The sequence below is a fragment of the Corylus avellana genome, chromosome 9 (assembly GCF_965113065.1).
Source record: "Corylus avellana chromosome 9, dhCorAvel1.hap1.2, whole genome shotgun sequence".
NCBI lineage: Eukaryota > Viridiplantae > Streptophyta > Magnoliopsida > Fagales > Betulaceae > Corylus > Corylus avellana.
The window spans coordinates 4,529,552-4,551,496 of record NC_142498.1 but is presented as its reverse complement, the minus strand read 5'-3'; the positions used below and the strand labels follow the sequence as shown (position 1 = coordinate 4,551,496).

General features: G+C 38.9%; 3 protein-coding genes and 1 pseudogene across 4 annotated transcripts; 1 reads left to right on the top strand and 3 right to left on the bottom strand.

Moving 5' to 3' along the window:
* Positions 1-3,532: 3,532 nt before the first annotated feature.
* LOC148583605 (F-box protein At2g26160-like) lies at positions 3,533-4,939 on the bottom strand (annotated as a pseudogene).
* Positions 4,940-5,937: 998 nt separating this feature from the next.
* Positions 5,938-8,204, top strand: LOC132190289 (UPF0481 protein At3g47200). 2 transcript variants are annotated; one of them, XM_059605233.2, is made up of 2 exons: positions 5,938-6,160; positions 6,745-8,204. In XM_059605233.2, exon 2 carries the CDS (start codon positions 6,808-6,810, stop codon positions 8,074-8,076), a length of 1,269 nt encoding a protein of 422 aa, XP_059461216.2. In that variant the 5' UTR covers positions 5,938-6,160; positions 6,745-6,807; the 3' UTR covers positions 8,077-8,204. The 2 variants fall into 2 exon arrangements, with proteins under 2 accessions (XP_059461216.2, XP_059461217.2); XM_059605234.2 differs by having other exon boundaries at positions 6,742-8,204.
* Positions 8,205-9,591: 1,387 nt separating this feature from the next.
* Positions 9,592-11,038, bottom strand: LOC132190046 (F-box protein At2g26160). Its single transcript, XM_059604927.2, has one exon. The coding sequence runs from the start codon at positions 11,016-11,018 to the stop codon at positions 9,849-9,851; it is 1,170 nt and encodes a 389-aa protein (XP_059460910.2). The 5' UTR covers positions 11,019-11,038; the 3' UTR covers positions 9,592-9,848.
* A 5,264-nt stretch (positions 11,039-16,302) lies between these two features.
* On the bottom strand, positions 16,303-17,229 carry LOC148583604 (uncharacterized). The gene has a single exon (XM_088510468.1). It carries the CDS (start codon positions 17,227-17,229, stop codon positions 16,303-16,305), a length of 927 nt encoding a protein of 308 aa, XP_088366594.1.
* Positions 17,230-21,945: the final 4,716 nt, after the last annotated feature.

Here is a 21,945-nt window from a genome sequence, read left to right as displayed (position 1 = left end):
ATCACAAGCAACAATCAACCAATAGTACACAAAACAGGGGAAAACAATCAAAATTTCTGAAACCTGTGCAGAGGAGCGGAACCATTATCAACACAAAAACAAAATCAAACCAACTTAATCTCAACATTTATTGGCAACTCACAGTAAAAACAGGGGAAGAATAACCCTGATCAAACCACCACCACCACCACCTCAAACCACCATCGGTGGAGTTCACAGCTGTGAGCTTCCAACACTAAGGTATTCCATAATCCCAAGAATCTGGTTACTTGTTTTTATTCTGGAAGTGTTATATTGATGATGTTCAGGTTGTTCAACTATTGTGTTATGACATTGTTTAGTAATTAAGAGAATGATACATGTTAGTGGTAGTAGTGTCAGTATGGTACCCATTGGGCCATTATAAATAATTGAATTTGTTTAGCAATTAGCATAATTGTAAGATGGCCCGCATATATACAAAATAAAGCACATCTTATAAACACAGGATGATTTTCTTGCAAATAGTTTAGTTCTCTATATTGAAAGGGAAATTGCTGAGAGCTTCGATTTAGATTCGATACTTGATATTTTGTACTTCTAAGAAACCGTAAAGTGCAATTCTAGACACTTTTTGTGTATTTCTGTCTTTTTGATATAGTGACAACATGTTACATTTCTAATATATCAATTTGAGCACATATTTATGAACTTTTATAGATTTTTTTTTTTTTTTTTTTTTTGTGATGCATATATTGTATGAATTATCAAATTTTTAGAGTAAAGAAAATTTTTGGACGCCAAAAAAAAAATTTTGGACACAAAATTTTTTTTTTTTGGGCCCCTACATTATGAAATGTCTGGCTCTGCCACTAAATTAATAAGGAATGGAGTTTAAAACCCAACTTGATCTGTTTCACGAAAAACTTCTTCATAAACCCCATCTTTAATTAATTTGAGTTACAAAGCTTGGTGCTATCGGTTGATCAAATCTCTAATCGGGTTAATCTATCTTCTTTTAGTTACAAGTATTGTTGGTGAGCTCAGGAAAAAAAAATATTGTTGTGTGAAAAATATCATCACATACCTTGAAAGAAGAAATCAATATGGTTTTAAGTAATTTTATGTTTTTTTTTTTTTTTCTTTTTAATTATTAAAGCAGATCTCCTACATATTATTTGGAATTGGCAAGAATAAAGAATACAAAGAACAACGGTGAACATCCCATGAAAATAGAAGAAAGCAATCTAACATCTTTGATTCATGGAAAGCTTTGTCAAAAGTCTCCAATATCATCTAAATGTTCCATATATAGAGTCCCGGATAAACTACTATCCACGCAGTAAAATGGAGTATCATGAGCCAGAGATAGTTTCAATTGGCCCATTTCACCGCGGAAAGCAGAAGCTTCAAACAATGGAAAAAATTAAGTTATGGTATTTGCATTGCCTCCTCAATCGAGCACCAACTAAAGAAACTACTTTGGAGTGCTTTATAGAAGCTATTGGTAGTATTGAGCAAGAATCTCGTGGATGTTATGCAGGAGAAATTAATTTTACTGAAAAGCAATTCATAGAAATGATGGTGGTTGATGGTTGTTTTATCATTGAATTCTTCCGTAAAGCTTCAGTTCCGGAGGAAGTGCGATGAGACAAGGATGATCCAGTGTTCAATACGTCATGGATGGCTTGGGAAATAACACACGACTTGTTTATGCTTGAGAATCAACTTCCTTGGCCAGTGCTTGACTGTTTATTCAAGCTGACCAAATCAAGCAATGGTGCTTGTCTCAGTGTACGTACGTGCATTTCTCTCAAAAAATAAATCAGATTTGTGTGTGTTTTGGTGAGTGCATTTGGTGAGTTATCTTGTGTGTATTACTGTGTATTATATCAATGTATCTGTGCATCAATAAAGGGTTCTCTTTATTTTCAAGTCTTTTCCTATTCGCATTTTTCTTTTTCTGACCATATACCTAGCATTCAAACTGCAGGCATAAAAAATTAAAAAAATAAATAAAATAAAAAAATTATAAGAATTTTATTACAATATTTTATTATAGCATTAATCAGCTAAAAAAAAAAAAATTGGTTCATTGAAGTCCATCTTATAATCCTGGCCTCCTTATTCTTGATCTGTTGTGGGCAAGATTCAATCTCAAATCTCATGTTTGATTGAAAAAGATATTATAACTGTTGTTGAAATAATGATAACGTTATAATGACGTGTTGAAATTTCTGGAAAAAACTAAATTATGGAAATAATATTTCTCAATATTCTAACTTCATTAAATTTGTGAATTTTTGTCCGGGAACTCTCTTTATATGCATCATGCGCATAAGGGTTGCGCCCCTATGCGCTTATCAATGAAATTAATTATTTATCCAAAAAAAAAAAAAAAAAGAATAATCAATAGACTCCCCATTCTTCTTACACATACATCATTATCATGTGAGCACGACCCAAACCGGGGGTGCAACGTGCACAAGATGCAAGCCGATGCCAAGCACCCTCAATTACAAACATGGCACCCCTGGATTGCATCCAATGCACAGGAGACATTGGGCACAAGCCTTACTCAACCCCTAAAATATTCATAATCTTAATTTAGGTAATGACATAAAGTCATCTCTTCTTAAACAGTAGTGCATACAATATTTCAATGACAAAACAAGAACTTCAAGCTTAAGGAAAATAGAGGCAAAACAGTGACAAAATAGGGGGTCCTTCTTTGTTATGTTGTCTAGAATTCACAAGTATGGTAGTCAAGGGTCATCTAAACCTGAAGGGTTCGATGCTTTTCATCCATTTAAACTTTGTCCAGAAAGGAATGTTGCCACAAGGGAGAAATATTCTCAATATTCAGAGACCTTTTTGACTCGAAATTAAGGGCATCATTATCTACTGTAATTACTTTGTGTAGATGCATTCAAAATATGTTAAACATTTCTACCCAAATCAGTAAAGACAAAGTTTTCCTACAAACATGATCAGATGAATTTTTTACAACCTACTCTATTATGCTGACATATGTCTGAAATGTATGTCGGCATGCATTTGCGCCACAAATCTCACATGTATTTTGGACATGTAAGTTTAATAAAGTGGGTTGGATGATCCAGTTTGGAAGAAAACCTTGTTTAAATGACTTTGACCTTCTACAAGATACTAGCTAGTCTAAGTCATTTAAGCTGACATGCATGCATGTTGGACATACATATCTTACATGCATTTTGGATACATATAAGTGTAATAAAATAGGTTGGAAGATCAAATTTGGAAGAAAAATTTGTTCGATCAGTAAATAACAAAGACCTTCTACGAGATACTATCTAGTCCAAGTTGTAATCAAGCTATAATCTTATTTCTATTTAACATGGATAATTGAACTTTGAAACTGTAATCGTACTAACCACCATCATGGATTGTTTTGTGATTAAGTAGCAATTATCAAAACAATGTGTTACAAGAAAGAGAGAAAGAGATAAGGGAATATCATAACAAAGTAAACACGCCGATAAAAGACAAATACCATCCCAAACAAAAATAAGGAAAGTCTATCCCAAGGGGAAAAAAGTTCAGAACACTATCACAGTCAAATCCAACACAGATTATTTATATATAAGTAAATTTTTTGTCCAAAACCGAAAGGAGAGATTTGAACTAGTAACCTCTGTTTCACAAGACGTGGTTTCTAGCCGATTTAACTATCATTTAGACACACATTCATACAATCATACACCCATCCACTAGCTAAATGACACAAGAAAGACGCTAAATCATAAATTCTGTGATCCTTTAGACTGAACACTAGTACTAGTGTTTCATCTCTACTATTAATGAAGAGAATGCAATCCCCTTTATATCCAGAACATTCTCGAGCGGAAACAGAGAAAGAACAATCGGCACCCAAAACAAACACTTGGTCGCCCAAGCTTTTCACCAAAACCCATTGACCCAATTCTTCATCCAGCTTATACACTTTAAAACCAACTACCTTGGTATCATCATCAATGTCATTGTATTTATCAACAACATAAAGAGCTCCACACGACACCACCAAATGCTTCTGGCCGGCTACCCTGCCCACACAGAGGAGGCGAAAACTGTACCAATTTCAAGGATGAACATTCGATCCACCAAACTATTCCCACCCTATCAACGGCATAGAATTGGCCTTTGTAAACAATAACATCATCATAATTAGAGCTTTCACCTACAAGGGTCCACTTTTCATCCCCATGTTTTGCAAAACCCAATTTTCCGTCAACAAAGATCATGAGAATTGAACACTCGTCTGCATTTGTCCATGCTGAATTCGGAAACACCACCAATTTTTTCACACAATCAAAAGGGCGATATGTTCTTGTAATGAAGGGTTTATATGTGTATTCACCATAAAGGTGGTATTGAAGCCAATGAAGCGTATAGGCTTTACCAAATTCAACGACACAAAAGTTCAATAAATTCAAGATCTTGGGTCTAGTAATGGTGTACCTGGTCCGGCTGTCGAGTACTGGGTTTACAAAACGCAGCTTGCCTGAACTTGACTCGTCGACCTTCATCAACCAGCCCTTGTTAGACAAAGTAGAAGAAGAAGAACTTGAAGGACTGAGCGTTTGAATGTAATAGAGAGTAGTTTGGAAGAGAAAAGCTGGCGGAAACTCAGTCAAGGTTTCAGCGTCGGGGTTGGGGTTGGGGAATTTGAGAGGAAAGCGAGGAGAGTTGGGGTGAAAGGGGGGATAGAGGAACGCCACGGGCTACAGACGCTGCGAAATCAGAGAACATCGATGCGGGTGTCGAGGCTCCTGCCGATCATCGTCAATAGATCCGTCGGAAGATCCGACCACTTCACTCTTTCTCCCATTTTTTTCTTGCTTTCTACTCACCAGAGTACTCGACCACCGACCGACTACTTACTCTAAAAAAGAACTTCCATTTTCTTTTTTTTCTTTTTCATTTTTTCAGGGGTGTTGGAAGAAAGGAATGAACAAATAAAACTACTTTTTTATTTCTTATAAAATATTTTTAAAGCACTTCACATCCCGTTATTTTTTCCTATCTTAATTAAATACTCTTTTTTACTCTTATCTTTAATTTTTTTTTTTATCTTTTTTCTTTTTATCATTATATTGTTTTCATGAGAACGCGTAAGGAGAGAGAAGAGAAAATGATTTGTTTATAATTTAATAAAGCATTGGGTAGTTACCGTGTTTCCTAACACAATGCATTGGAAAACACTGTAACTACCCCTTAGTGTATGTTAAATATGGGGATTCCGAAAATTTTGATTTTAAGCTGCCTTTTGTTTTACCGAGTTTTAAATTATTTTATAGATCATTAGATTTAAAATGAAGGATCAGGATTTCGTAACATAAGATCCTCCAATTTTGGGTAATTGAAGGAGATCTCAATCCATTCTGATGTGGGTGTGTTTTTATGGTTTTTTTTTTTTTTCGTAAACATAGAGAAAGGAATGAGCTATATGGTTTCTACTGCTAGTGCTCTCAAGTATACGAACGTAAGATTAATCATCCAATAACCACCAAGTGCTAACCATTCACTTTTGTAAGCTGTTCTAAAAAATTGTTAACCATCTAAAACGGGATGGTTAACCGTTTTAGGGGTAAGAATATGCAATTAATAACTCTCTACCCTCCATTTCAAAAAAAAAAAAAAAAAATAAAAAATAATAAAAAAGAGCCATATATTACATTTAACCATTCAAATTTTAAAATATAAGGATGTCATATTTTAGAAAATATGGAGAATCTCAGCTAAATTCTTTACTTTCCAAAAAAAAAACAAAAAAATCAAAGAAGTGAAAGAAAGTGAGGAAAAAGAAAAAGCCATGTTATGTAGGCTCTCATTTTCCCTCCAAAAGAAGACCAAGGACAAGGAGTGGGGGAGGCTGCAGGAGAGTAGCTTTTTTCTTTTGCTTTTTACTCTGTGCCACATGGTTTTTGCCAATTTCTGATTGGTTTTGTGCAGTTGGATAAGCTGAGGTGTGTGGATCAAGATCCACGGCAATATACCTTAAAAGTATTGAGAGGAATCATGCTTCAAGCATTAGCTCTTTTGTCTTTAAATTGTCTTGAAAGTTCAGACGCCTCGAAGAAATGATCATATATTTATATCTTCTTTGAAAGCTTCCTCAGCGAAGGCCGTTTGTCTTAACCAGGTCTGCTTTTAGACAATCTCTTGTGTTTTGTTGTTTCCTGCTAATAATAGATATTAAATCAACTGTTTTCTTTCTATGTTTGTCTGTTTTTTTTATAGCACGTGTTAAGTTTGATCACTTTGTGTATAAAAAAAATGGAATTAGGTTATATATTTAAAATTAATGAATTGGGCATTTAAGTTTGATCATGAAGGTTATATATTTAAGTTTGATCATGAAGGTTATATATTTAAAATTAATTGAATTGGGCATTCTCTGTCTCTCTCTCTCTCTCTCTCTCTCTATATATATATATATATATATATGGATGGAACCAAGATTTCTTATCTAATGGCTGGTGCCAAAGTATTAATGAGGAGTCAAACTTATTTTTCATAGAGGCCGAGTCTGGTGTATTTTTTAAAAAACACATATATACTCAACTTTATATATATATATATATATATATATATATATATATATAATGCCCAATTGAATTAATTTTATGTTTTTTTATAGAATGGTCAATTCAATACTTAAAACCATGGTTTTAAGTAATTTTATGTATTTTTTTTTCTTTTTTTTCTTTTTAATTATTAAAGCAGATCTCCTACATATTATTTGGAATTGGCAAGAAGAAAGAATACAGAGAACAACGGTGAACATCCATGAAAATAACAGAATTGAGTGAAAATCTAATATCTTCGATTCATGGAAAGCTTTGCCAAAAGTCTCCAATACCATCTAAATGTTCCATACATAGAGTTCCGGATAGACTACGCAGTAAAATAGAGTGTTGTTATGAGCCAGAAATAGTTTCAATTGGCCCATTTCACCACGGAAAGCAGAAGCTTCAAACAATGGAAAAAATTAAGTTATGGTATTTGCATTGCCTCCTCAATCGAGCACCAACTACAGAAACTACTTTGGAGTGCTTTATAGAAGCTACTGGTAGTATTGAGCAAGAATGTCGTGGATGTTATGCAGGAGAAATTAATTTTACTGAAGAGCAATTCATAGAAATGATGGTGGTTGATGGTTGTTTTATCATTGAATTCTTCCGTAAAGCTTCAGTTCCGGAGGAAGTGCGACGAGACAAGGATGATCCAGTGTTCAATACGTCATGGATGGCTTGGGAAATAACACACGACTTGTTTCTGCTTGAGAATCAACTTCCTTGGCCAGTGCTTGACTGTTTATTCAAGCTGACCAAGTCAAATGCTGAAGGAAGGTCGCTACTCAATCTTCTCAATTCGTTTCCCCTATATGTCCTACGCACTCGTGATGACCGCCAAATCCAATACAAGCATTTACTCGACTGCCTCTTTAACTCTTATGCTGAAACATATCAAGTAACACAGGCTAATCACATGTCATTCTCAAAAGTGGATCCCATTCCGTCTGTGACAGAGCTTGTGCAAGCTGGAGTCAGATTCGAAACTCGACAAGAGATGAAATCGCTCAATATCACTTTCAAAGATGGAGTGATGACACTCCCACTGATACAAGTTTCTGAGATCACACTGTCAATCTTCAAAAACCTCGTCGCATTTGAACATTGTTATCCAAGCAAAGTCCATAAATTGAGCTCTTATGGTAAGGTCTTGAAGGACCTTGTTAACACTAGCAAAGATGTAGATTTTCTCGTACAACGAAAAATTCTAAAAATCTCTTTGAGCTCTCACGATATAGTAAGTTTGGGCAATTGGGTTTATAATGATGCTTATGACTATGGTTTCCTTTACACCGACCTCTACAGTGAAGTTAATGCATATTATAGGTGCAGTCGGAACAGATGGCGAGCAATTTTGAAGCGCGATTATTTTAACAATCCATGGACGAGCTTGTCTGTTATAGCTGCCATGCTGATTCTACTTTTTAGCTTGTTACAAACGCTTTGCTCTATCTTAACTTACTATGGATGCACCCCCAGTTAAGCAATGGTGCTTGTCTTAGTGTATGTGCATTTCTCTCAAAAAATAAATCAGATTTGTGTGTGTTTTGGTGAGTTATCTTGTGTGTATTACTGTGTATTATATCAATGTATCTGTGCTTCAATAAAGGGTTCTCTTTATTTTCAAGTCTTTCCCTAGAGAATAGCGAATATTGAATATATACTTAGCATTCTTTTTCTTTTTCTTTTTTCTTTTTCTGACCATATACCGAGCATTCAAACTGCAGGCATAAAAAATTAAAAGAATTTTATTACAATATTTTATTATAGCATTAATCACCTAAAAGAAATTTTGGTTCATTGAAGTCCTTATAATCCTTGCCTCCTTTTTCTTGATTCGTTGTGGGCAAGATTCAATCTCAAATCTCCTGTTTGATTGAAAAAGATATTATAATTGTTGTTGAAATAATGATAAGGTTATAATGGTGTTGAAGCTTCTGGAAAAAACTAAATTATGAAAATAATATTTCCCAATATTCTAACTTCATTAAATTTGTGAATTTTTGTTCTTCTTTTAGCGTGTAAAGGAAACTCTCTATATATACATCATGTGTATAAGGGTTACGCCCCTATGCGCGTATCAATGAAATTAATTATTTATCAAAAAATAAAAAATAAAGAAGAAGATGATCAATAGACTCCTCATTCTTCTTACACATACATCACCATCATGTACACACGACACAAACCGGGAGTGCAACGTGCACAAGATGCAAGCCGATGCCACGCATCCTCAATTACAAACATGGCACCCTTGGCTTGCATCCAATGCACACAAGACAGAGGACACAAGCCTTACTCAACCTCTAAAATATTCATAATCTTAATTTAGGTAATGACATAAAGTCATCTCTTCTTAAACAATAGTGCATATACAATATTTCAATGACAAAACAAGAACTTCAAGCTTACCGAAAATAGAAGCAAAACAGGGGATACTTCTTTCTTATGTTGTGTAGAATTCACAAGTATGATAGTCCAGAGTCGTATAAACCCGAAGGGTTCCATGTTTTCCATCCATTTAAACTTTTTACATAAAGGAATGTTGTCACAAGGGATAAAGATCCCCAATATTCAAGGACTTTTGTGACTCGAAATTAAGGGCTTGCTTATCTACTTTAATTACTTTGTGTAGATGGCATTTAAAATGCGTTAAACATTTCTACCCAACTCAGTAAAGACAAATTTTTCCTAGGAATTGGGTCAGATGAATTTTCTACAACCTACTCTATTATGCTAATATGCATGCATTTTGGACATATATATCTCACATGCATTTTGGATACATGTAAGTTTAATAAAATAGGTTGGAGGATCAATTTGGAACAAAACTTTGTTCAATCAGTAAATAACTTGGACCTTCTACAAGATACTAGCCAATCCAAGTTGGACCTTCTACATGGATAATTGAACTTTGAAACTATAATCATACTAACCACCATCATGGATTGTTTTGTGAATAAGTAGCAATCATCAAAACAATGTGTTACAAAAAAAAGAGAGAAAGAGATAAGGGCATATCATAACAAAGTAAACACGCCGATAAAACACAAGAAGATTGATGAATTCAGGAAATACCATCCCAAACAAACATAAGGAAATTCTATCCCTAGGGGAAAAAAGTTCAGAACACTATCGCAGTCAAATCAACACAGATTATTTATATATGAGTAAATTTTTTGTCCTAATGCGGAAGGATAGATATGAACTAGTGGTCTCCACTTCACGAGGTGTGGTTTCTAGTCGATTTAGCTATCATGTATACAAACATTGATACACCCATCCATTAGCTTGGGGGAGGCCAGTTTGTTCGGGAGGCCAGAACCGTTGAAAATGATTACAGGAATCTAACTCATGAATGCTGTGATCCTTTAGACTGAACACTAGTACTAGTGTTACATCTCCACTATCAATGAAGAGAATGGAATCCCCTTTATATCCAGAAAATTCTTGAGCCGGAACAGAGAAAGAACAATCGGCACCCAAAACAAACACTTGGTCGCCCAAGCTTTTCACCAAAACCCATTGACCCAATTCTTCATCCAGCTTATACACTTTAAAACCAACTACCTTTTTATCATCATCAATGTCATTGTATTTATCAACAACATAAAGAGCTCCACACGACTCCACCAAATGCTTCTGGCTACCCAGCCCCCACAGAGTAGGCGAAAACTGTACCAATTTCAAGGATGAACATTCGATCCACCAAACTATTCCCACCTTATCAACGACATAGAATTGGCCTTTGTAAACAATAACATCATCATAATTAGAGCTTTCACCTACAAGGGTCCACTTTTCATCCCCAGGTTTTGCAAAACCCAATTTTCCGTCGACAAAGATCATGAAAATTGAACACTCGTCTGCATTTGTCCATGCTGAATTCGGAAACACCACCAATTTTTTCACAAAAGGATAAGGGAAATATCTTCTTTTATTTATGGGAAGTTGGAATTGAAGCGTATAGGCTTTACCATATTCAACGACACGAAAGTTCAATAAATTCAAGGTCTTGGGTCTAGTAATTCGGTACCTGATGCGGCGGTTGAGTACTGGGTTTACAAGAACCAGCTTGCCTGAACTTGACTCGTCAACCTTCATCAACCAGCCCTTGTTAGACAAAGTAGAAGAAGAAGAAGAAGAAGAAGTTGAAGGATTGAGTATTTGAATGTAATAGAGAGTAGTTTGGAAGAGAAAAGCAGGTCGTGGCGGCCATTGCGAAGGCTCATTCAAGATTGCCGCGTCGGGGTTGGGGAATTTGAGAGGAAAGCGAGGAGAGTTGGCGGGAAAGGGAGGGATAGAGGAACGCCACGAGCTACAGACGCTGCGGAATCGGAGAACGTCGATTCGGGTGTCGAGGCTTCTGCCGATCATCGGCAATAGTTCCGTCGGAAGATCCAACCACTTCACTCTTTCTCCCATTCTTTCTTTCGTGCTTTCACTCACCACACCACTCGACCACCCTAAAACCCTTCAAAAAAGAAATTCATTTTCTTTTTTTCTTTTTTTTCTTTTTTTTCTCTCAAGGGCCTTTCCAAGGAACGAATTGGAAAAGGATTCTTTTCATTTTATTTGAATTAAATAATATTTAGTTAGTTATATTATATGGATATTTTTGTCTTTTTACTTTTTAAGTGAACAAAAATTCAGTTTTAATGAACTGAAGAGAATCCTAATTCGAAGGAATCATGGTGCACTGGTGCAAGTGCAGGCCAGCAGCTATAGCCTATGCAAAGAATTAAATGATTTTTTTTTTTTTTTTTTGACATGTCTGCACAAGAGAGAGAGGGGTGGCATTCGAACTAATGACCTCCATTTTATAAGGCGTGATTCCCAGCCGATTAAACTACCACTTGGCACTTGGGAACAAAAAAAAAAAAAAAATGTTTTGATATGATATAAAAATGATAAGTATTTTTAGAAGAGCCCACATTTGAAAAGTGTTTTATCTTTCAAAAGATATTTTATGTTTCGAATTGTTGGTTAGAAAATCATGTGTTTTGTTTTGAAAATATAAAACTGTTTTTAAAAAAATTTACCAAATGAGACCTAAACGGAAATTATTATCTTTAATATCAACAGTTTCCTTACTGATTTGTATAGTAGTTTATCCCATACCTTTAGATAAAAATAATAATTAAAAAAAAAAAAAAAAAAAATGAGAGCATTGAACTTTTCTTGTTCAAAAATAAAAGGCCAAAGTCAAAACTACTTCCCAATGATTTTCTTAGCCGCAGACTTTCCAATTAAAGATAACCTTGAGTGAAAAGCTTGTTCATGTTAAATACTATTCATTTCTATTACAAATTAAATGAATAGTATTTATCTTACAATTTGGTTTAAAATTGATGTATCTAACAGTGTACATAATGTCAATGTTAACATGTCTGATTTGTGTGTGATTACATTTTAGCTAGTGCACAAATTTGGCATACGAATGAAGTCACTCTATTATTCTAATTAAAAGTAAGTTGTTTTAAGTGGGAACAAAATTACTAAATTCGGCATAACAAGGATGTTTCAGAAACCTCTTGTGCTTTTAATTTTGTACCACCTTATTATTATATGACATGCTAGAAGCCTGGGAAAGCCATGCTGGTGGTGGAAAATGAAAACGGAAGAGACTAGGGTGTATGCACAGCTGATGTGAATGGAGAACAAAGCAAGAAAGAGAAAAGGGTTGCAAAAATGATTTTTTTTTTAATAAATAAAAAATAAAAAAAAATAAAAATAAAAGTTTACCTGGTCAAATAGTGTAAATAGGAGTTTCACAACGTTAAACTTTTTGTTACTGAGCCACAACATTAAACAACTTCTTTATTTATTTATTTTTTTTTTTTTTGACATGTCTGTAATTTAGGGCTGGCAAAACGGGTAATGGGGTAGACCCGATTACGACCCGTTAAGACCCGCGACCCAATTACCCTAGACACGAACACGACCCGTTTAGCTAAACGGGTTAGCTGGTCTGACACGATTATAACACGAAAAATATCCGGGTAACCCGACACGACTCACTTAACCCGTTTAAAATTACCGGGTCATATCGGGTAGACACGATCCATGTCTAAATAGGTCACACGACCCGACCCGTTAAAAAAAAAATCCTTGATGAAAAATGGAAAAAATAATGTAATATTAATAATAAATTAATAATATACCAAATTACCAATGCCATTGGCAGAGATGAGAAAGAGAGAGAGAGAGAGAGAGAGAGAGCCGAGAGGGAGAGAGAGTGGTGCACTGGCGCAGGTGGGAGGGAGCTACTGCCAGGTGGTGCCTGGGAATCTGCGATAGAGGGAGAGAGAGAGCCGAGAGGGAGACTGGAAGAGAAAGGCGCTGGGAGAGAGAGCCGAGAGGGAGAGAGAGTGGTGCACTGGCACTAGGGGGGGAGCTGTTGCTTGGTGGTGCCTGCGAAGCTGCGAATCTGCGATAGAGGGAGAGAGAGAGCCGAGAGGGAGACTGGAAGAGAGAGGCGCTGGGAGAGAGAGAGAGCCGAGAGGGAGAGAGAGAGAGAGGCGGTGGGGGGGGGTACTGCCTGGTGCCTGGCTGCCTGCAAAGCTGCGATAGAGGGAGACTGGGGGGAGGCTAGCGGCTGCTGTGCTGGGGACCTGGGGTAGTGCGGCCTGCGGCGCCGTAGTGGGGAGGGACTGGGGTGGGGTGTGAAGAAAAGAAGAAAGAAGTGTCTCAGGAATTAGGGATTAGGGTTAGACACTTAGACGGGGTCACGGACTCACGGGTTAGTGTTAGTTGTTTCAAGTTTTTTTTTTTTTTTTTTAAATGGGTGACGGGTCTGGCGGGTCGACCCGCCAGACACGAATTTAATCGGGTCTTAATCGGGTAGACCCGAACCCAATAAGCCCAAACCCAATACCTGCTAACTTCGTGTCGTGTTCGTGTCGGATTCGCGGGTCGTGTCAAAATTGCCGGCCCTAGTCTGTATAAGAAGAGGGAAAAGGGAGGGAGTGAATTTGAACTAGTGACCTCAACTTCATGAAACGTAATTTTCATCTGATTGAGCTACCCATTAGGGACGATATCAAACAACGTACTTACTGAAAGTTCTATAGCAGAAACCATTAAAAAATACAAAGGATTTTTCTATAGCAGAAACCAAAGGTCCTCATATTGATCTAATGACAATCCACCCTTGACAAACCCTATATTTCATCGCTTCTTTTATCTCTACAATAACACATGCAACGAGTGCACTTATTCACTAAAAGTTCTAACGACCAATACATCCATATCAAACAAGTCACAGTCAATAAAAATTGCACTTGAGGCAAATTTTACACAATTATGCAACCATGAAAAACAAAATCACGGTTGAAAATCTTGTAACCATAATCATTCATACAACTACAGACTCGAAAACCATGCACCATTCCAACTATTTAACACTTACAAAAACCATTTTTTGATAAGTAATAAAGATGTATTCAAAAGCGCAGAGGGGCGCAACCCTAGTACACAGGGAGTATACAAAGGAGGGACTAAGACGGGAAAAAGAAGAAGAAAACATAAAAAGGAAGTCAGGGAAGCTAAACACTAAGGGCGCTAGCCAACCAGTAGTCCAAGTGAAAAGGGTGTACAAGAAAAAGTGTCTAAGGTCGTCAATGTTCCTAGACGAGTCCTCGAAGCATCTAGCATTCCTCTCAATCCAAATGCACCACATAAGGCAAAGAGGAACCATCTTCCACACAACGGCGCTACGAGAATTGCCTCCCACCCACCAAGAAGCATACAACCCCCTGACGCTACCAGGCATCACCCAACACAAACCAAAACGAGCGAAGACGGCATTCCACAACATCCGCGCAACCCCACAATGAAGAAAGAGATGATCAACTGACTCCCCATCCGACTCACACATGCAACAACGGTTAATCACAACAATACCTCTCTTCCGAACATTATCCAAGGTTAGAGTCTTCCCATGCACAGCCGTCCAAGCAAAAAAAGCCACTTTCGAATGAACCTTAGTGCGCCATAAACTCCTCCAAGGGAAAGGGGAAGGATCTTTAGAGGCAAGGATCTTGTAATAAGATCTAACCTCAAATTTTCCTTTACGTGAAGAAGTCCACCACATCCTATCCTCCCCTACCCCACGCATCAAGTGCGAATACAGGAGAGTGTAAAACGATGCCAAAACCTCCACTTCCCAATCGTGAACCCTGCGGATGAAAGAAATGTTCCACTGCACGGAGCCATTTGTACACTCCCTGCTATCCGCAATAGACGCATCCTTATTGGTAGCAATATTGAAGAGACTAGGGAAAGCATCCTTGAGAGACGTGTCACCGCACCAAACATCCTCCCAAAACCTGATGTTGGACCCGCATCCAGGGACCAATCTAATGTGACAATGAAACGACCTCCACCTCATGCGAACCACTGGACACCCTAGAACGCCAACCACCCCAAACCGCACCATACTTCGCCACCAATATCTTTCTCCACCAAGCCTCTTTCTCAAGTGCGAATCTCCACAGCCATTTCCCCAACAAAGCTTTATTCATCAAACGCAAATTTCGTATCCCTAAGCCTCCCTCAGAGATCAGAGAGCATACCTTGTTCCAACTAACCAAATCGAACTTAAACTCGTCATTGATCCCACCCCATAAGAAATGCCGTTGAATCTTCTCCATACGCTTCACCACTGAAGCCGGGATAGGAAACAGAGACAAGAAATAGGTGGGAAGATTGGATAAGGTGCTCTTAATGAGAGTAATCCTCCCCCCCTTTAGACAAATACAAGCGTTTCCATGGAGCCAACCTTCTGGCATACTTCTCCAACATGTCCTCCCAACTGGCCTTGACCTTAAACGGGGCCCCCAAAGGGAGACCTAAGTACTTCAAAGGCATAGAAGCTGAACCACAACCAAGAATGTCGGCCAAAATGCCCACATTATTCATACTACCAACAGGGACCAAGACAGATTTAGCCAAATTCACCTTTAACCCAGAAACGGCTTCAAAGCAAACGAGTAAAGCGCCAATGTTTCTAACTTGATTAGGATCTGCCCCACAAAAAACTAAAGTATCATCAGCAAAGAGAAGGTGAGAGACAATAAGCCGATCTGACTCTCTACTTCCCACCGAAAAACCAGAGATGAGACCCCTGTTAATCGCGGCATTGATCATCCTACTAAATGCCTCCATGACTAGAACAAACAAGAAAGGAGAAAGAGGGTCTCCTTGCCTCACTCCCTGTGAGCTATCAAAGAAACCGGAAGAAGAACCATTAATCAAAACCGAGAAACGCACAGACGAAATGCAATGTCCGATCCAGGAACACCACTTTTCTCCAAAACCGCACCTTCTCAATAAGTAAAGTAGAAACTTCCAGTTCAAATGGTCATAGGCCTTTTCCATATCCAATTTGCACAACAAGCCAGGTTCCCCTGATCTGATGCGGCTATCCAAGCATTCATTGGCAATAAGAACTGAGTCCAAGATTTGCCTACCTTTAACAAAGGCATTCTGGGGTTTAGAAATGACCTTATCCATCACTTTCTTCATTCTGTTGGCTAAGACCTTTGCCACAATCTTATAAGTCCCTCCCACAAGGCTAATCGGACGAAAATCCTTAATGTCGGAAGCTCCATGTATTTTCAGAATGAGAGAGATGAACGTAGCATTAAGACTTTTTTCAAATTTACCTCGCTCATGGAATTCCGTAAAAACCGCCATAATGTCCACCTTAATCACATCCCAGCAATCCTGGAAAAAAGGCCATAGAAAAGCCATCCGGGCCTGGCGCCTTGTCCCTATCCATACCTTTCACCACCTCCCATACCTCCCGTTCCTCGAAAGGGGCTTCCAACCTAGAAGCCTCACCAAAGTTCAACATATCAAAATCAAGATCATCCAGCCTCGGTCTCCAGTTGAGGCTCTCTGAAAAAAGAGACTCGTAAAAACTGGTAACGTGATTGCTAATGACCCCTTGATCTAAAGTAGTAGAGCCACCCACAATCAGAGACTCAATAGAATTATGTCTTCTATTTGCATTAGCAATCTGATGGAAAAATTTCGTACATTTGTCTCCCTCTTTCAACCAACGAATCCTAGATTTTTGCCTCCAGCTAATTTCCTCCTGTAACAAAAGAGTCTCCAAATCTCTGGCTAACAACCTCTTCCTCTCAATCTCATCAGCAGATAACCCTCTCTCTTCCTCCACCCTATCAAGAGCCTTTATATCATCCATACGGGCCTTGATGCTTCCTCCTACGTTGCCAAATTCTTGGTCATTCCAACTCTTAATGTCCCCCTTAAAAGCTTGCATCTTTTTTGCCAGAATAAAACTTGGAATACCATGGAAATGATAGGACTCCCACCAACTTCTTACTTTGTCGACAAAGCCCTCCACTTTAAGCCACATATTCTCGAACTTGAAGGGTCTTTTGCCTCCCAATAAGCAACTACAATCAAGAATAATAGGAGCATGATCCGAACACACCCGAAGCAACCTCTTTTGTCGCATACTTGGATAACAAGCTTCCCATTCCGGAAAGACTAGGAATCGGTCTAGCCGTGACCAGGAATGGTTGTTAGACCAAGTAGAGACCCCCCCAGCTAATGGGAGATCCATAAGACCCTGCTCCGAAATAAAATCAGCAAACTCCCTCATCGCAACCCGAGAATAAGTCCCCCCGGATCTTTCACTAGGGAATAAAGTGGCATTGAAATCCCCGCCAATACACCAAGGCAAATCCCACCAACTCATAAGGCCCACCAGTTCCTCTCAAAGGAAACGCCTTAAATTGTCTCTATTAGGGCCATACACCCCCGCAAAAGCCCAAGCAAAACCGTCATCGACATTTCTGAATGAGCAAACCGCCACAAAATTGCCCAGAGCCACCTCCACCTTCAAAACTACTCTTCTATCCCACAACACCAAAATACCCCCCGACACCCCTCTAGAAGGGACATAACACCACTCCGCATAAGGACACCCCCACAAACTCCTCACAAAATTGTTTGTGACAAAGTCCACCTTAGTTTCTTGAAAACACACTATATCCACCTTCCAATTTCTAAGCAAATTTCTTACCCTCAGCCTTTTATCCCTTAAATTCAAACCCCGCACATTCCAAGAAAGGATTTTCGGCTTCATAAAATAATCCGATTAGCCCTCCCCTTTTTGCAGTCCCTCACAGAACTTCCACTATGCATCTCATAATTAATGGAGGAATTAAGGTTATTAAGCTCTCTCTTACCTTTTTTTTCCCGTTTGTGCTACTGCAGCCCCTCTCTCTTTCAATGCCTCTCCCGCATCCTTACCACTATCCTCACTACCAGCCATGATGAGCCCAAAAGCCTCCTCCAACTTCTCTGCTTCTCCATCACAAGAGACACCCACAAGCTTGCTAAATTGTGTAACAAACTCCACTGTAATAGGCTCCTGAACCTCAATAGGAACCAAGGCTAAGGAGTCTGGAACCAACAACTCACCTTGCGAACTGCTGTCCTTATCTCCAGAATAAGCTTCTCCCACTGAGCAAAAACTCTCATCACAAACGCTGACCATAGCCCCCTTCCACCCCACAGAATTATCCACTCCTGGCAATTCCCACTTCTCCAAACCCGGATGGATCTCCCCCTGCAACTCGATCAGCTTCTGATCAACAGCATTACCCTCCCCCAAGTCCTCACCCGTCTTCTTCGTACTCATATCCGGCATCTCCCATCTTTCAAAACCCGGAGGGAGCTCATCCTGAAGATCACTCCATTCCTTTTCCGACAGCTTTGCCGGCTGAACCAGATCCCTCCCACACTTCATCATAACTTCCGGCTGTCCCAAAACTGGCTTCTTCAGCTTCGCACGAACACCACCAACTGACCCAGTAGGTGCCGACAACGTAACACAAGATGAAACCTCCTTTCGGTCCCCTGCCTGAAGGATTAATGGCATCTTACCCAGAATACCCAGGCCGAAGTCACCTACCCACGTCGACGCCGAAGCTGGAACGACCGGTCCGATCGCCGAAGAGAGCACTGCAACTATTTCGGCGCCCATAGCGCCTTCCCTTGCCGCACGAACACCAACAGCTGACCCGGAAGGAACCGACAAAGCAACACCAGACGACGCCATAGCTGGAACACCAGGAATCAACGTCAGCTCCTTACCCGGAATGCCCAGGCCTGAGTCGCAATCCCACGTCGACGCCAGAGCTGGAGCGACAGGACCTATTGCCGGAGAGAGCGCAGCTGCTATATCGGCAACCTCCATCGTCGACCCCTTCCTTAACGGCGCAACCATCGTCGTCGCCTCTGCCGGTAGCCCAGAAATGGCCGAAAAATCTGAGTTAGTGAAAATCGAAGAAGGCAGATGCCCAATGTTAGAAGATGAGGCCCCCATATCCCCCGCCTTACCCACTACCTTCCGACTATAACACTTAAGAACCTTGTCGGATCCAATATCCTCAACAGAGGCCTTATCCTTCTGACCTGCCAAAAGCTTGGGTTGGACCATGGGCTGGTTCCTGGGCAGTCCACTTAGATGGGCCACCTGGAAAATTTTAGGCCTAAGAGGGCCAGACCCACAACTACAAGAGCATCGAACGCCTAACCCTTCGAGACAAATCCTGATTTCCTCCTGTAACTTTAACAGGGAAATCTTCATCTTTTCTTTCCCCCCCGCACACACGCAACCCTGCCCATACGTTCCAGAAGCATGCTCCTTACTGTTTTTCTCCTCGAAACTTGAGCTAGCTCCACTATTCCCACAGCTAGCTCCGCTATTCCCCACATACCTAACCGCCGGACCCTTCGCCGGAGCAGCTACCTGTACCTCACGACCAGCATAGCATTCAGCAAGAGAACTTGGCCCAGACAATTTGCTGGTCTCTGCATTACCTCTTAACATCCATTTGGGAACTCTCGCAACCGGTTCTGCATAAGACCCAAACGGTTCCTCTACCTGCTTAGAAGATGAAAGCAAGACCTCTGAAAAGCTCCTTCTCTGTTTCCCTGTCACTACCTTCCTTATTTCCCCAACGTATGGTTGAGCAAAATCAATGGCAATTCGCAACTCTGACTGAAACTGATCCCAACCCTTCCTGTGCCTACCCTCTGGCACCATTACTCTGCCTCTCCTCTCTCTTCCATCCAGCTCCTCTAGAACCAGAAAGTTCCCATGCCTATTGAAACATTTCTGGGCTAACGTACGTGGAAAACTACGAGTAGAATCGTCCCAAAAAACCCTTGAGTCCTCCACCGCCATCAGCTCATCAAAGATATTCAATAGCCAGACCGCTTCTTTCCAATTCAGCCTTAACGAATGCGTCTTACCTCTACATCGCTCTTGCAATTTCAACACCGTATCTCCATCCTTCACGATCATCACAAACTCCTTAGACTCCACTTTCCAAGCTCTAGACAACCCCATTGATCTAAGTAACCAACTCAGATAAATGGGCAAGGCTCAGATACTGCATGCAATAAGTCTAAATAACTACTTAGATCTTGATTGATTTGCATCCCTTTCAAGCATGATTTCACCCTTAGACTCATTATATTTAACACTTACAAAAACCATATACCACAATCAGCCAATTACATACTCAAAATCTCGTAACATCTACTAAAAGTATTACCTGAAAATAAGAGAGCCTCCATACATACAAACCAACAGGCTCAATCACTTAGTCAAAGAGACTGGAACCCATATCCTGTAGTAAAACGAATTCGTAAGTTGGTAAAATAAATGAACCTATCTAAATTATTAAAAACTAGAGGGGGGGGGAGAAGGGGGAGAATAGAAAGGACATAACAATAACAATCCAGCAATGTCAAAATAAAAGAACTTTTGTTTGTGTCTGTCGATGTGTGTTTTCTTTCTCCATTTGGATTTGTAGCTAGAAGGCTTCAAATTACGTGAAGCACTACCATGAGAGGTGTCCCTAAGAAAATGCAACTATCACTCATCTAGACAATTACAGCTCACCAAAACAGAACCCAACTCCCTCAAGCTGCAAATGTGATCTAGCATAATATTATGAAAACATAGAATGGCTGACAAATATAGAAACAAGCAAATCCAAAAAATAACTTCATATAAATCACCTACCAAGAAAAAAAAGAAAATAAAATAAAGCTGCATAAAAATGTGTTATGTATTTGATATTTTCAAATAAGGTAGTTATCTAGTATTTGATATTCATTAGGTGTTTCAATAAAGGATCCTTCTATAAAAGATGTTCATTAGGTTAAACAGAGGTCATTGAGGAATTTAATTAATAACTTTGTATGTGGTCACTCCTACCCTAAGTGGATAACTAATTTCAATTCAATCCTTTCCTTTTTATAAACACCATCACTCTCAATCAAATTACCAACTAGAACTTGATCATATTTTGTGTAGCTGGCATTCCACCCCCAAATCAGTAAATGAGTCCGGAGTACTGGATTAATGTAGTAAGATCCAACTCGTAATCAAGCTATAATCTTATTTCTATTTAACATGGATGATTGAACTTTGAGGCTGTAATCATACTAACCACCAACATGGCCTGTTTTGACGATCGTTAGCAATAGTTCCTTCGGAAGATCCAACCACTCCACTCTCACTCCCATTTCTTCCTTCTTCTACTGTCGTCAGGAAGACCCATATATTCCAAATTTTGTTTTATTGCTATCAATTCTCATTTATTTACAAATTTTAAATAATATAATAATATATTCTCTCTTGTTTTTGGAAGATATGGGTCTTTTTCTCTTGTTTTTAAAAATTACCATTGAATTTGGAAGATGGCACTTCTCAATGAAATTTTATGTTTTATTCCTTTTCTTTTTATGAGGTATGTAGGGCCCTTCGGACTTACCTCTGAAGAGCGTAAAATCAAGGATAAACGATTCTACTTGCCAGAATCATGCATAGGTAATTCAGGATGTACGAGTTTACAATTCATCTTAAGCCTATCCTTTAACTATGGGTGAAAATGCATATAGGTAATTATGGAGTTAACTTCCAAATGTGTGGAGGATAGCCTATTGTGTTAATATGGAGCATATAGAGAGAGCAAATTGCAACATATTTTAAAGATCGTGAGAAGACAAATGAAGAGCTGAAGAACATCCTTGTCAAATTGCTTTTTAGTTGGACATGGGCGTGTAATATTTCTCAATATTCTAACTTCATTAAAATTGTCGATTTTTGTTCTTCTTTTAGTATGTAAAGGGAACTCTCTTCATATACATTATGTGTATAAGGGTTGCACCCCTATATGCTTATCAATGAAATTAATTATTTATAAAAATTAAAAAAAAATGAAGAAGAATATGATCAATAGACTCCCCATTCTTCTTACACATACAACAGTACAACACTATCATGTGCGCACGA

Excerpts from the sequence above, each read along its gene's own strand:
- LOC132190046 (XM_059604927.2), bottom strand. The coding sequence starts at position 11,018 with ATGGGAGAAAGAGTGAAGTGGTTGGATCTTCCGACGGAACTATTGCCG.
- LOC132190289 (XM_059605233.2), top strand. The coding sequence starts at position 6,808 with ATGAAAATAACAGAATTGAGTGAAAATCTAATATCTTCGATTCATGGA.
- LOC148583604 (XM_088510468.1), bottom strand. The coding sequence starts at position 17,229 with ATGAGGGAGTTTGCTGATTTTATTTCGGAGCAGGGTCTTATGGATCTC.